Below are 15,051 nucleotides of genomic sequence, written 5' to 3' on the forward strand. Positions count from 1 at the left end.
AGAAATACAGGTAAAGAGAGTAGCTTTAAGTTCAAAATTCACTATGATTGTCAACAAAAAATTCTGGGTGGAAAGGTTTCCTTTTCATTTCCAGCATCCGTGGAAATGTCCTTAAAGCTAAGAACTCCTTTCTCCACTCGTGTTTCTCTGTAAGGGGGTCAGTCAAGGCATGCAGGTTAAAGTCCCCGCTGGTTTCCAGCACTGTCACACCAAGCAATGCTGTTCATGCTGCACCTCGCTTGACCTCCACCGAAAGGTTCCTGGATACTCCGCGTAAATTACAGGAAACCCCTGGAAACCAGATTTTCCGAATTCTCTGCCCTCCCCCCTCCCTCCATCTCAGGCAGCATCCTCGAGTGGTGGTGGGGGAGGGGCTTGGTTAGACGTGCTGAAGTTCCAGGCTCTGGTGGCAGCAAAGAAACTTTCTAGGGGGGTTGCACAAACTTCACCAGAGGGGGCTGGACTCACCTTCCCGACAGAGCCCCATGACTTCGCGGTTTTTCCCAAACTCCTTGAAACTTTCGTCCAATTCCGTCCCTAGGAGATATGCACACACAGGAGGAGGGGAGAGGCAGGTCAGTGGCTGGGAATGTGACGCACGCTCTCGCACGCACGGGGTAGGTGTGGGCACCTCCGCGTTCCGCAACCCAGCGAACGATAGCATCTCTGACCCCCAAGGGGGGCGGGTCACTGGACAGGGTAAAGGGGGGGGGAAGACGGTAAGAGGAAGAGGGAAGTTGGGGGCGTAGCAAAGAGGAGGGCGTGGATACTCACCGTCCTTCCCAGGAAGTTTGGAAGCCTCGACCCACAGATTCCACGACTGTCCCAGCATCGCTTCGGGACTGGGCAGGGGCCTGCGCTCCCCGACCGTCGCCATTGCGGCGGCCGAGGTGGCGGCGGCGCCCGGGCCGCCGTCCTCCGGCCGTAGGCGCCGCGGCGGCGGCGGCTGCTGTTGCCGCTGGGGCTGCGGTGGCTGCTGCTGCTGCTGCCGGGCGGCCGCTGCTCCGCCCGCCGCCGCCGCCGCGCGGCGCGGCTCCCCCCTGACGTCATCCGCGGCCCGCTCCGACATTCTTTCCGCTCCTACAATGTAACAAAAAAAAAGGGGGGGAAAGAGTCGCGCGGGGGCCGCATTTAAGGAGGCGCCGGGGAGTTCCGGCGGCGTGCGCGGCCCGCGGACCGGGTGGGGCGCGCTGACAGCGCCCCCCGCCCGCCCAGCCCCCCTAGCCCGCTTCCTACCAGGCCACCCCCCCGCCCAGGGTGCAAAGTCCGCGGCGCGGGCTTGCTTTCGCTTTCGACTCCTGCCGCTCCTCCGAGGAGGGGACGGCCCGCCGGCGGGCCGCTGGGTCCCCTGCCTGCCTCTGCCGGGAGGACCCGGCGTGGAGGCCGGCGCCAGAAGCAGCCCCCGCCCCAACCCCGCGCTCCACCGCGGTAGCCCGCGGCGGGGAGGCCGGAGCCACAACGTCGGCCCACTGGCTGCCCACCCTGTGGCCGCTCGCATCCCCGGGCCGGGCCCGGCGGCCCCGCTCCTTCCTTCCGTCCGCGCGTCCGTCCGAGCGGCGGCGCTCCGCCGGCTCCCTTAAGCGGAGGCGCCTCCCGCCGCCTCCTCCCCCTCGCCGGTCCCTCCCTCTCAGCTCGCTCCGGCGAAGTTTGCACGTCAAGCCCCCGGAGTGGAGCCAGGGCAAAGTCGGAAACGCAGCCACCTATGGAGAAGCTCGACCAACGGCCCTAGGGCACCACCGAGTGTCGTCGCCACTGGGGCCCTCCCACCTAGGGCGGCCCGGGGATGGAGGAGATAGAGCGAGGGCATTTCACTTTCAGCTTGCAGGCAGCCGCGCAGTTGTCAAAAGCATGAATGAGAAGCTGCTGCCGCCGACCGGACGCCTGGCTGGTAGGAAACCACCAGCAGGCGTGGAAATGCCGCCCAGGTGTCAGCCAGAAGTCCAGTGCGCGCGCAGTGTTACCCACTGTGTGCATCTGATAACCACAACTGGAAGGTCACAGTGTGCACCCAGTAGACTTGAGCTTCTTGTCCAGGAAAGAAGAGACCATGATATCAGTGTGAGAGAGAGTAGAAGCGAGAGAAACAGACGGAGGTCATCTCTCTAATCCGTTTAGGTGTTTTGGAGGCACTCAAATTTCTGTATTTCCCCTCTCATTGCTCCTGGAAGTGATTCACTCACCCCGAAAATAAATACCTTGCCATTTTAAAATCTGATTCATTCTTAACTCGAGTTGTTAGTCTTTTCCTCTTTATGGTTGTCTTTTCTTGGGCAGGGTGAGAACTCAGGGCTTGCTTAGTATACAGAATTCCTAGAAAATATGTTTAGTACGTGCTGGTTTGGGACAGATTTTCACTAAATTAAGCACTGGCCTATAAAATTCAGCGCCCTCTCCAACACACACACGGACACACACAGAGCTTTTAAGTGATAGGCTAAAGATTGTAAAATAAAAACAAGAAACCATGTTTCACGCTGCAGTAATATCAGCACTCCTGCAACATGTGTCAGAGGGAGGCGGGTTTATTCCATTTTTTTGAATTCTCAAACATTTGATGTGACAGAGGTGGCCAAGAAACAAAGTCCAACTTGCAGAAACACAAAAATGTTTAAATAAGAGCAAAAATTAATAAAAAAATGTTACTGCAACCCAAACATAACACAGGACTCTGGTAGAGAAGGTTTCTTTGGGAATTATTTTAGAAAGATTTAGAAATAAGGGTATAAAATTTTTCCTGGGTTGCATGCAAAGAAGTATAAAGAGTGCAACTATGGACCATGTGTGATGGCTCCTGGCTGTGTAATCCCAGTACTGTAGGAGGCCAAGGCAGGAGGAATGCTTAAGGCCCGGAGTTTAAGACCAGTCTATCCAACATAGCAAGACCCTGATTCTACAAAAAACAAAACTTAGCTGGTGTCTTTGTCTAATAGTCCTGGCTTCTCAGGAGGCTGAGGTAAGAGGACCTCTTGTGTCAGGAGTTCCAGGCTGTAGTGAGCTATGATTGTGCCACTGCACTCCAGCCTGGGTGACAGAGCAAAACTGTCTCTAAAAACATAAAAATATAAAAATAAAACATGGAAACATATTTAAAAAGTGAAACTATGTGTTTTCCTGTCCTTATCATAATAACAAAAAATGATAGAAATGATTGGAAGAATTTAAGTTTTAAAAATCATTTCTTTACAAGGGTATATGTGAAACTTGGTAAACGGTCTGTAAAGCTAGTGCATGATGCCCCATGATCATATCAATGTACACAGCTATGATTTAATAAAAAAATCATTTCTAAAGAGTATCAGAAAAATGCACAGGTAAAACTTGTAATTTTCTTGACAACAATAGGGTTCCTTCCTAACTCTTAACATAGCTTGGATATCATCAGTGCAGATTTTCAATTTTTTATTCATTTTGAATCACCAAAAAATTGAAATAATTACATTAGATCATCTAACTTCTCTCTTTTCCAAAGGACACAACTTATTACCCTGAATTTTGCAATTCTATCATTTAAGATAAATAAAAATTTCAATTTTAATGTAATTTGGAGTTAACTTTGAAATGAAAAGCATAGGGCCTGTGTGGTGGCTCATCCCTGTAATCCTAGCACCCTGGGAGACCAAGGCCAGTAGATCACTTGAGCTCAGGAGTTCAAGAGAAGCCTGAGAAAAGTGAGATCCTGGTTCTACTAAAAATAGAGAAAAACAACCTGGCATTGTGGTGGGCACCTGTAGTCCTAGCTACTCAGGAGGCTGAGGCAAGAGGATCGCTTGAGCCCAAGAGTTTGAGGTTGCTGTGAGCTGTGGTAGCACAGTACTCTACTGAGGGTGACAAAGTGAGACTCTGTCTCAAAAAAAAAAAAAAAAAAAAGCTGAAGGTCACCCAGGCGTATAGATGACAAAGGGAGCTTGTCTGCTGAATATAGATAGCTGTTTGGATCCCTGCAAATTCAGAGTAAGAACAAAAACGGAGAAGAATGGCAAACATGAAGTGGCATCTCACTTTCTCTTTTGCTTGATTTCCCTCTTTTTATAGATGAATACTTCAAAAGTCATATTAGTATATGACTTCTAGTCAATGGGTATTGATCTAACAATTTATAAGACTTCAATTTATTCTGGTTCCTACTTGGTACCTCTTTTTTTTCTTCCAAAGGTTTTGATTGGTTTAGTAAAGGAAATACAACAGGGCAACACTAAGTATTCTTTTAGCATTATGGCAGTTATAATACTAAGAGAATTGATTATTAATAGTGGCTATCAATTATTGAATACCTACTAGGTGCCAGATATTGCCCCAGGTACCTCACAAATAAACACTATAGATAAGTATCATATCAAACTAAGCAATTCAGCTCAATCCTTATCTAGGAAATTTACTACCAAGTTAAAGAGGGTATGGGAATATAAGAATGACAAAAAAATTCTTGGCACAGCCCCCCCAACCAATTTTCTTTTGCTATAGCCAAGAAAAAGTCCTAGCTCCTAGAAATGGCAGATTCTGATATCCTTTGTTGTTTTGGATTTCCTAATAGTTGGAATGCATCACCAACAGAAGTCAAAACTGCAAGCTGAGAAATTGCATCTAATATTCAAATTTAAAAGTATTTCTCATACAAAGAACACTTTACACACAATGGCTCATGCCTGTAATCCTAGCACTCTGGGATGCTGAGGCATGAGGATCACTTGAGCTCAAGAGTTTGAGACCAGACTGAGGAAAAGCAAGAACCCAGCTATACCACAAGAAAAAAAAAAAGGTATAAAAGACCAAACAAAAACTCAAATTCTTAGTTTTACTTACCAAGCCACAGAAAATAATTTAATGACCTCTTACCTAAACATTCCCCTTTTCACATAAAAAATAAATAAATAAAATGACCAGTACAATTTATATTTATTTAGTATAAGTCACACTTCGTATAGTAGTATGCTTGTATAGTATCAATTAGTGCTTCTGCCAGTATATTTCTGATGATGTCCTGTAACTCTGAGGAGCTTCACTGTTTGCACAAGTAAACAATATTCCACTTTCAGGTTTAAGGTTTAAGTAATGAGTATTCAATAAATCAAAATGTTTCTGATGGGCTACCACATACCAGACACTTTACTAAGCACCAGGGTAAATATAAGATAGTAATTTTGCTTGAGGATATAAGAAAAGTAAGAAGTAGGGGAAAAATTTAATTCATCGAAATGCTCTTAGGGAAAAAGCTGTCATCAACAATTAGATTGTATGTGGCCTAAGAACTCAGCTATTAAAAGTAAAATGCTGCCAAATACTGAACATTTCATCTCTTCCAAGGATGTATTTAAAATATGGTCTTACTTCACTATCCAAATTTAGGGATGTCCCCAGTAGGTGCCAAGGGCAACAAGGTCTCTCTTTACAAAAAAACAATTCTTTGCACAGACAATTAACATGCAAAATGCTTTATTCGAAGGCATCATAATGTGCAAAAAATGTTGACCTTTCCATCTTTAGTCTCTAAATCTAATGTAAAAAGGCTGAAATTACCCAAAACTTTTCTAAGATCCAAGACCCCACAACAAGCCTTTTTATTTGTAAAAAAAAAAAAATCAGTCCCAGTACAACATCTGAATAAACCTGAAAACCAGTAACTAAAGTGTGCAAATTACAGGGTTGGTAACAGAGATTCTCCATTATCAACCCCAAATGACTAAAGTCACTTGAGTAACAAGAAAACTCAGACCCACTGAATTAGGAATGTGTGTTAGTTTTGGTTTCTTCATATCCTCCTAAAATTGGCTGAGCCTTTCTCTCAATCTCTCTCGCTCTCTTTTCCCTGTGACCACACCTCTTGTTTTCCTTTTTTCTTCTCCATAGAGAACTAGGGCTCTATTCTGTGTAAGAGGTATCCTAGGCAGGCCTTTCCCTAACTGTGCTCCCTCTAGTGAAATACTTCACAGCCTGTCATGAGTACATCTGTATTCCAGTAGAGGGAGAAGGGTGGAAGGAGTAAATCGAATCCATCAGCTCAGTGGCTGGAATTGCTGGCAGTCAAGTGCGAAATTAGGAATAATAAGAATAGTTGAAACAGTGGGGACTTAAACGTGATGAGAGATAATTATCTTTTTCAAAACTTATCCTGTACACATACTCACTCATTCTACAATATACATCATTTGCTAAACAGCCTTGAATCTTTGGTTTATTCTCTTAATTTTATGTGTATTATCAATATATGAGTTCTCCTAAAGAACTATTTACCAGTAATAGTAAATTGCTTGAAAATAGAAAAGAAATGTAAAAATACACACATAAAAGGTGACAAATTATAATAAATCATAACACAAAAGGTAATAAATTGATGATACCCAAATGTTTCTGGGGATTTAATACTGACTTATAGTTTTATGACAAACTTGATTATTTAAAATCTTGATTTAAAGGTTAAATAGCTCTAAAAAAAATAGAAGGGTTTAAGTTATAGAAAAGGAATGGAAAACCTGGACCAACATTCAGCTACCACATACCAGACACTTTAAAAAAAGGGTGACTGAATAGTGAGAGTATTAACACACTGCCTCACATACAATAAAATGCAAAGATTAAATACATTGTTAAAAATAATTTCCTATGTTACTTCTGTACAGCCAAAGCTTTCATTAAAGTTACTACCACTATCTATATGACAGGGGTTATTATCACCATTTATGGACCCAGAAGTTAAGAGCATGGATTCTAGAGACAATCTGTCTTGGCTGAATCCCACTTCTACTACTTACTAGTTGTATAATTCTGGTGAAGTCACTTAACCTCTCCGTGTCTGTTTCTTTATGTATAAAATGAGTAAAACAAGATTATCTACTTTATGAAAAACATTAAGAAATTAATAGATCAAAAGCACGCACTGTAAGTGTCAGCTATTATCATCAACACCATGCTGTACATAGCAAGCACCAGTTCTAATCTATACATGCTATACTATCAGATCAGTTCTGCCAAAGTATAGCTTCAGTTATGTCAGTCTTTGCGCTAACATTTTCAAGAGTTCTGCATGGACTGCTAAAATTAATAAAAACTGTTCTAGCATCCCTCGACAGTCTGCTTCCACCTTAGCCTCACCACTTCTACAGTGTTCGCTGCCTTCATGGCAGTGGAAATAACCAATTCAGCGTCAAACATGCTCCCTACTCCAACCCCAGCTGTTCTTGTCTCATCGAGGTCATTCCTTCTGTAATAGTTTCTCTCCCTTGCCTGAAATCCTACTGTTCAATCAAGTGATTCCTCAAATTCTACTTCTTTAACAAAACCTTTCTTCATCCCTCCCACTAAGCACAGGGGAACTCATCCCCATCTCTAAATCATAGAACTGCATGGATTAGGAATTAGGAGTATATGCTCTGAGATGAAGATGGCAATGAAATAAACATTTAGTCTCCCAGGGATCAACAGTTTGCAGTCCTAACATAAGGGTGTCATTTGGAACCTGGAACTCACTTCTCCACAAACCATAAGATGTGTTGTGCACAGGTCCCCAAGCTGATCATCAAAATGCCTTCAGGCTCACCTCTCAGTACTAACAGTAGTACAGGTGTATTAGTATAAGAGGGAAGAGGGAAGAAACACCACAGATGTTTCTTCCTCCTTTCCTCAGCAAAATTCCAGCTCTAAGTAAAGCCACAGAAACAGCAAACAGCATCCCTGACTTTTCCACATTCTTTCTTTACACCCTGATCCAGTAACCTATCCGGGTTTGTAATACTTCTCAAAGGACACACTGTTCACAAAAACTTGCATTCCTTTTCCTCCTCCAAAGTAAAACCTTCCTTTCCTTGGTAGAGGTAAAAAGCCTGCAGATTTAACTATTTTTTTCACTTCCATGTATATGATTATGAATGAATACAGTTCCCCATCCTTCCCTCTCCCCAAGTATACACACATGTAAAGAATTCTCATATAATATGTGGGGCCTTAACCCAAATAACTTTCTAGATATACTTGTCCCTAAACCTTTCTTCTCAGAAACACACAATTACTGACTATACTCTCTCGGCCATTCTAATTTTACACAGCATCACCTATGGCTCACAACAAAGTTTCTGACCTTTTATTTTATTTTAAATAAAAGATTAAATAAAATCTTTCTGATCTGGGGGGGAAGTGGGTAGAGGGAAGGGGATTGGTGGGATTACACCAGGGGTGCATCTTACAAGGGTATATGTGAAACTTGGTAAATGGTCTGTAAAGCTAGTGAATGATGCCCCATGATCATATCAATGTACACAGCTATGATTTAATAAAAACATAAAAAATAAATAAAAAATAATATAATCGTATTGATACTATATCATGTAATTATATATAATTATAAATATATATTATGTTTATATGCAATCGATAAAATAATTATAGTTACACACGTATTATAATAAAAAAAAATCTTTCTGATCTGGAGACCTTGATCATCTCTCCACTTTCCACTTCTCCTTCCCCCACAAATTGTTCTAAGTGAAGGAACTTCAAGATCACAAAAGAGGAACCCAAACAAAATTGCTCCTGGTGATAAATCTGCCTTTCTTGCTTTCAGAGCTTGACTTTACCTCTCTCCATTTCAGAAAACAGGTATCTCTGAAAAGCATAAAGATTTTTCCAAAAGGTTTCTGGGCAGGGGCAGTGGGATAACAATCATAGGTGGGTGATTTGTGCACTGGAGTCTGACCCTTCAGGTATTTCTTAAAAAACAGCCAATTAGAGGGCGGCGCCTGTGGCTCAACGTGTAGGGCGCCGGTCCCATATGCCGGAGGTGGCGGGTTCAAGCCCAGCCCCGGCCAAAAAAAAAAAAAAAAAAAAAAAAAAACAAAAACAGCCAATTAGATAAACTGAACTTCATCAAAATTAAACTATTGTGCTTCAAAGAATACTATTAAGAAGGTGAAAAGACTGGGCGGCTCCTGTGGCTCAGTGAGTAGGGCGCCGGCCCCATATGCCAAGGGTGGCGGGTTCAAACCCAGCCCCGGCCAAACTGCAACCAAAAAATAGCCGGGCGTTGTGGCGGGCGCCTGTAGTCCCAGCTGCTCGGGAGGCTGAGGCAAGAGAATCGCGTAAGCCCAAGAGTTAAGAGGTTGCTGTGAGCCGTGTGCTGCCACGGCACTCTACCCAAGGGCGGTACAGTGAGACTCTGTCTCTACAAAAAAAAAAAAAAAAAAAAAAGAAGGTGAAAAGACTAAGAGTGGTGGCTCATGCCTTCTCAGCACCTTGGGAAGCTGAGGTGGGGGGGAATCACTTAAGGTCAGGAATTTGAAACCAGCTTGGGCAACATAGCAAGACCCCCATCTCCACAAGAGGGAGAAAGAAAAGGGGAGGCAAGGGAAAGGGGAGGAAGAGACGGGAAGGAGTGAGAAACAGGAGGAAGAGAATGAAATCCTCATACACTGCTAGTGGAAATGTAAAATGTTGCAACCACTGTGGAAAACTAAGTAGCAGCAATAAAACATGGATTTACCATAGCCTCCAGTAATTCCACTTTTAGGTATATACCTGGTACTCAAAAGAACTGAAAGCAGATACTCCAAGAGACACTTGTACAGCAATATGCATTAGTAGTATTACTAAACAATAGCCAAAAGATGAAAATGACCCATCTGTCCATCAACAGATGACTGCATACACAATTGTGGTATATCTATATAAATAATATTATTCAGCCATAAAAGAAACAAAGCACTGATATGTGTTCCAGCATGAATGAACCCTGAAGATATTATGCTAAATGAAAGACAAAATAGGTCACATATAATTTCATTTATGTGAGTTATCCCAAATAATCAAATCCATAAATACAGAAAGCAGAATAGTTGTTTCCAGGGGCTAGAAGGAGAGGATGAGGGAGTGACAACCCAATGGGAATGGGTTCTCCTTTAAGAGTGCTAAAAATGTTTTGGACCTTAATAAAGGTGATGGTTACATAACATAGTGAATATACTAAAAAATCAATACATTGTATATATATATATATATATATTTTTTTTTTTTTTTGTAGAGACAGAGTCTCACTTTATGGCCCTCGGTAGAGTGCCGTGGCCTCACACAGCTCACAGCAACCTCCAACTCCTGGGCTTCAGCGATTCTCTTGCCTCAGCCTCCCTAGTAGCTGGGACTACAGGCGCCCGCCACAACGCCCGGCTATTTTTTGGTTGCAGTTTGGCTGGAGCCGGGTTTGAACCCGTCACCCTCGGTATATGGGGCCGGTGCCTTACCGACTGAGCCACAGGCGCTGCCCTGTTTTTTTTTTTTTTTTTTGTAGAGACAGAGTCTCACTTTACTGCCCTCGATAGAGTGCCGTGGCGTCACACGGCTCACAGCAATCTCCAGCTCTTGGGCTTATGTGATTCTCTTGTCTCAGCCTCCAGAGCAGCTGGGACTACAGGCGCCCGCCACAACGCCCGGCTATTTTTTTGTTGTTGCAGTTTGGCCAGGGCTGGGTTTGAACCCACCACCCTCGGCATATGGGGCCGGCGCCCTATTCACTGAGCCATAGGTGCCGCCCTACATTGTATATGTTAAATGAGTAACTTTATGGTATTTGAGTTATACTCAGTAAACTATATGGCTGTAAAACCAACATAAAAACTTGGAATGTTTCCCAAAAAGAATTCCATATTGACTTCTCCTGAAAAATCCCTAAGAACAGACATCATTAGCCACAGCATCCCTCACAGAACCATGAGTTGGAGCTGAAGCTGGCCATGAAGCCCGCTTCCATAACTGCCTAACTCTGGGCCTGGGCAGAAAATTTTTTGTCTTTGCCTCAATTACCTTCTCTGTAAAAGGGAGATCATAATGGCATCTATACCTCAGCAGCTTGTTATGATTTAATAAATTAATATGCTTAGAACAGTGCCTGGCACATAGTAAGTGCTCAGTAAGTATTAGCTAATTGTATATTTTACAATACCTCATATTGTTTCTAATGGCCTTTACTTTTCAACTTTTTTTTGTTTTTACAAATGAAATTATAGCATATGACAGTCCAAAGGACAGAAGCAAAAAGACAGTCAAGATAAAATATTTTTTTTTTTTTTGTAGAGACAGAGTCTCACTCTACCACCCTCGGGTAGAGTGCCGTGGCCTCACACCGCTCACAGCAACCTCTAACTCTTGGGCTTACGCGATTCTCTTGCCTCAGCCTCCCGAGCAGCTGGGACCACAGGCGCCCGCCACAACGCCCGGCTATTTTTCTGTTGCAGTTTGGCCGGGGCTGGGTCCGAACCCGCCACCCTCGGAATATGGGGCTGGGTCCGAACCCGCCACCCTCGGAATATGGGGCCGGCACCCTACTCACTGAGCCACAGGCGCCGCCCCAAGATAAAATTTTTTAAAGGACTTTTTATTAACATACATAATTATATCCTGTTTAGATTTTTTAAAAATACACTTTTATGGTCAGAATGATTGTTTTTTAAAAAAGGGATGATTATCCTTTATACTAAGGATCTTATTTATTTAAAAGAAGAAGAAACTCGCCGGGCATTGTGGCGGACGCCTGTAGTCCCAGCTGCTCGGGAGGCTGAGGCAGGAGAATCACGGAAACCCAAGAGCTGGAGGTTGCTGTGAGTCCTGTGACGTCATGGCACTCTACCGAAGGCGGTAAAGTGAGACTCTGTCTCTACCAAAAAAATAAAAAAATAAAAAAATAAAGAAGAAGATGGGCGGCGCCTGTGGCTCAGTGAGTAGGGCGCCGGCCCCATATACCGAGGGTGGCGGGTTCAAACCCGGCCCCGGCCAAACTGCAACAAAAAAATAGCCGGGCATTGTGGCGGGCGCCTGTAGTCCCAGCTGCTCGGGAGGCTGAGGCAAGAGAATCGCATAGGCCCAAGAGTTGGAGGTTGCTGTGAGCCGTGTGACGCCACGGCACTCTACCGAGGGCCATAAAGTGAGACTCTGTCTCTACAAAAAAAACAAAAAAACAAAAAAAAAATAAAAATAAAAAAAAAATAAAGAAGAAGAAACTCTAAATTTAATGTTGAGATTAAATTTTTGTGAGATTGTCACAAATCCTTGTCAGGTGAGCAGCAATAGCACCAAAATATAAAACCAGAGGCCATTTCCTTTGTGTTGAAACCCAATCTTTAGCTAGGATTCTCAAGGCACCAACCTCTCTTCAGTTTATTCTTCATGGAGTATATGCTGCTGTATGTTACAGCTGCTAAACTCCTTAGCCAGTCAACATCTTTCACTACTTGGCAAAAATCTTCTTACACCCTTATCACTGATCATTCCCCCTTTACAAAGATTCTACTCTAGCTAAACAAGCTACTTGTGTCCAAGACATAAAATATGGCATATCCATGAAAGTTTCATTATCTTTTTTTTAAATAAAACTCACATTTAAATGGTTTTAAATAAAACCCATTTTAACTATTTTAACGTATACAAGTTAATGACATTAGTACACTGACAACACAGTGCAACTAACGTGGCTATCTAGTTCCTGAATACCTTCATCACTCCAAAAGGAAACCCCATATCTACCAAGCCGTCAACCCCCACCTCCACCCATCTCCTTCTGTCTCCTGGATGTCTCATATAAATGGAATCATCACATGTGGCTTTTATGCTTGGCTTCTTCCATTTAAGCACAATGTTTTGAAGGTTTATCTGTGACGGAGTGTGTATCAGTATTTCATTCCTTTTTATGGCTAAATACCCCACTGTGTGGTATACCACAATTTGTTTATCCAATTATCAGTTGATGGACAATTTGGATTGTTTCTACTTTTTGGATATAGTGAAAAGTTGCATGCCATTGTCTTTTACCTTCCCTCTGCTTCATATGCTAAACAAAGTCAAACTTTCATTTGAGTTTCAAATTGACTTTTATCTTCCCACCTTGGCTTGGTCCAAAGTCCATACCTTCCTCTGAATTCCTTCACCACTTCCATAGCAAAGGCAGCAAACTGTCAGCATACTGCAGAAACCTACAGTCCTGTTTAGGTCGACTCAAACTGTTCTCTTCTTAAATTAGTTAATATATTAAAATTCAAGAAAAAATTCATCAAAGTCCCTATTTCAGTCCCTTTAAATATTTGTAAGGTCTGGTAATATCACCATCTCTTGCCTAGAGTATTGCCAATAGCCAAAGTTTCACTGGTCACCCTGCTTTTACCCTTACCCACTACATGCTGCCTCAATATGGTGGCCATCATGGTTTTATTAAAATAGAAGTCAGATCAAGTCACCCAGAACTTTCCAATGGTGTTCCACTATGCAGCCATATACCCTGGCCTTGTTACTTGTCAAACTTCATTTCCTACCATTTATTTTCTCCTGTTCACTCAGTCAGATCCTTTCTGTTGTTTGCACAGCCCAGAAGGCTCCTGCTTTAAGCCCTCTGCACTAGCTGTTCACTCCAGCAGGAATATTCTCCTTATCCTGACTTATTCTTTCTAATCAACTATTATCACGTAATATATAATGTATTTACTTATGTTTGCTGTCTCTTAACTCTTTCCCTCCATTAAAAGATAAGTACAATAGAGCCATTATGGAAAACAGCATAGAGGTTCCTCAAAAATTAAAAAAGAACTACCATATGATTCAGCAATCCTACTTCTAGATATACATCCAAAGGAAATGAAATCAATATGTCATAGAGGTATCTCCATTTCATGTTCATCACAGCATTATTCACAATAGTCAAGATATTGAATTAACTCTGGTGTCCATAACAGGTAAGTGGATAAAGAAAATATGGTACATATATACAGTGGAATGCTACCCAGCCTTAAAAAAGGAACTCCTGTCATTTGCAGCGACATAGATGAACCTGAAAGAGATTATATTAAGTGAAATAAGCCAGGCACAGAAAGATAAATCTGTACAGTCTCATTTGTATGTGAAATCTAAAAGTTGAATTCACAGAAGTAGAGAATAGAATGGTAGGTACTAGGGGTTGAGGTTGGGGGTGGAGGAATGTTGGTCAAAGGACACAAAGTTTCAGTTAGACAGTAACAGTAAATTTAAGAGATCTATTGTACAACATGGTGACTACAGTTAATTACAATGTTTTGCATTCTTGTAAATTACTAATAGATTTTAAGTGTTCTCACAAACAATAAGTGATGCATATATAGAGAGAGAATTGCATATGTTAATCAGCTTTATTTAGCCATTCTCTAGTATACACATATTTCAGAAAAATATGTTGGACATGATAAATATATATAATTTTTGTCAATTATAAAAAAGGTAAATGCAAATTCAATGGCAGAGACATTTGTTCCTTTGATTTACTAATTTATCCCCAGTGCCCAAAAGGGAACATAACACATAGATTTGTACTCAGCAAATATTTGTTGAATGAACAAATATTGGGCCTACAATCTGTTGGTGCTGCTACTTTAGATTGGTCACGGACTTGACAGATCTTCACAGTTCCACCTAGCCCAGTTATTCCCCTACCTGTCTTGTTCCTCTGGTCTCTGCAGACTTTGGAGTTTGTGGCTCCTCTCCTTTCTATATATCTTTTTCATAGGTATAGTCTTCAAAAAAGTTTAAATGTAATGGACTCTAAGAACAAATTTCAATGACTCCTCCCTTTTTTATGATTTTTTCCCCTTAACTATTTGACATTTTGAGTTGTTTTCCAGAATTTATAGATTTTCTGCAAGACATAGGAGTTGAGATTCTGAAGGCCCCTGAGCAGACCTGCTGATTCCAAAACTCACTATACCCCACAACCTGCCCCTAGTGCCCATGGCCCCTTGTTAGTTATACCGTAGACTGTCCCAAGGCACGTGGCCCCTCCTTTAAAAGCCTGTGATCTCCTCAAGGGGACTGATATGAGGTAGCTTCCCCCATTCTTCCTGACAAGACATCATTAAAAAATTCCTTTCTGACCAGGCCCAGTGGCTCACTCCTGTAATCCTAGTACTCTGGAAGGCTGTGGTGGGTGGATTGCTTGAGCTCACGAGTGAGACCCCATCTCTACTAAAAACAGAAAAACTGAGGCAATAGGATTGCTTCAGCCCAAGAGTTGGAGGTTGCTGTGAGCTATGATGATGCCATGGCACTCTACCCAGGGCAACA

The 15,051-nt window shown here is 42.5% G+C and overlaps 1 protein-coding gene across 6 annotated transcripts in view; it reads right to left on the reverse strand.

Annotated features, from left to right (window-relative positions):
• The window catches only part of ATXN7 (ataxin 7), a 160,118-nt gene that overhangs the window by 97,174 nt on the left and 47,893 nt on the right, over positions 1–15,051 (reverse strand). For 4 of the 6 annotated variants that reach the window (XM_053600831.1, XM_053600827.1, XM_053600830.1 and 1 more), the window contains exons 3-4: positions 775–1,080; positions 469–537 (exon numbers count right to left, since the gene is read on the reverse strand). In XM_053600831.1, the coding sequence (XP_053456806.1) occupies positions 469–537; positions 775–1,069 (364 nt within the window). In that variant the 5' untranslated portion in view covers positions 1,070–1,080. Of the gene's footprint in view, positions 1–468; positions 538–774; positions 1,081–1,481; positions 1,586–15,051 lie in introns of those variants that run through there. The other 2 variants (XM_053600832.1, XM_053600828.1) reach the window with 1 other exon arrangement.

Source organism: Nycticebus coucang, chromosome 8 (genome assembly GCF_027406575.1).
Source record: "Nycticebus coucang isolate mNycCou1 chromosome 8, mNycCou1.pri, whole genome shotgun sequence".
Lineage (NCBI taxonomy): Eukaryota > Metazoa > Chordata > Mammalia > Primates > Lorisidae > Nycticebus > Nycticebus coucang.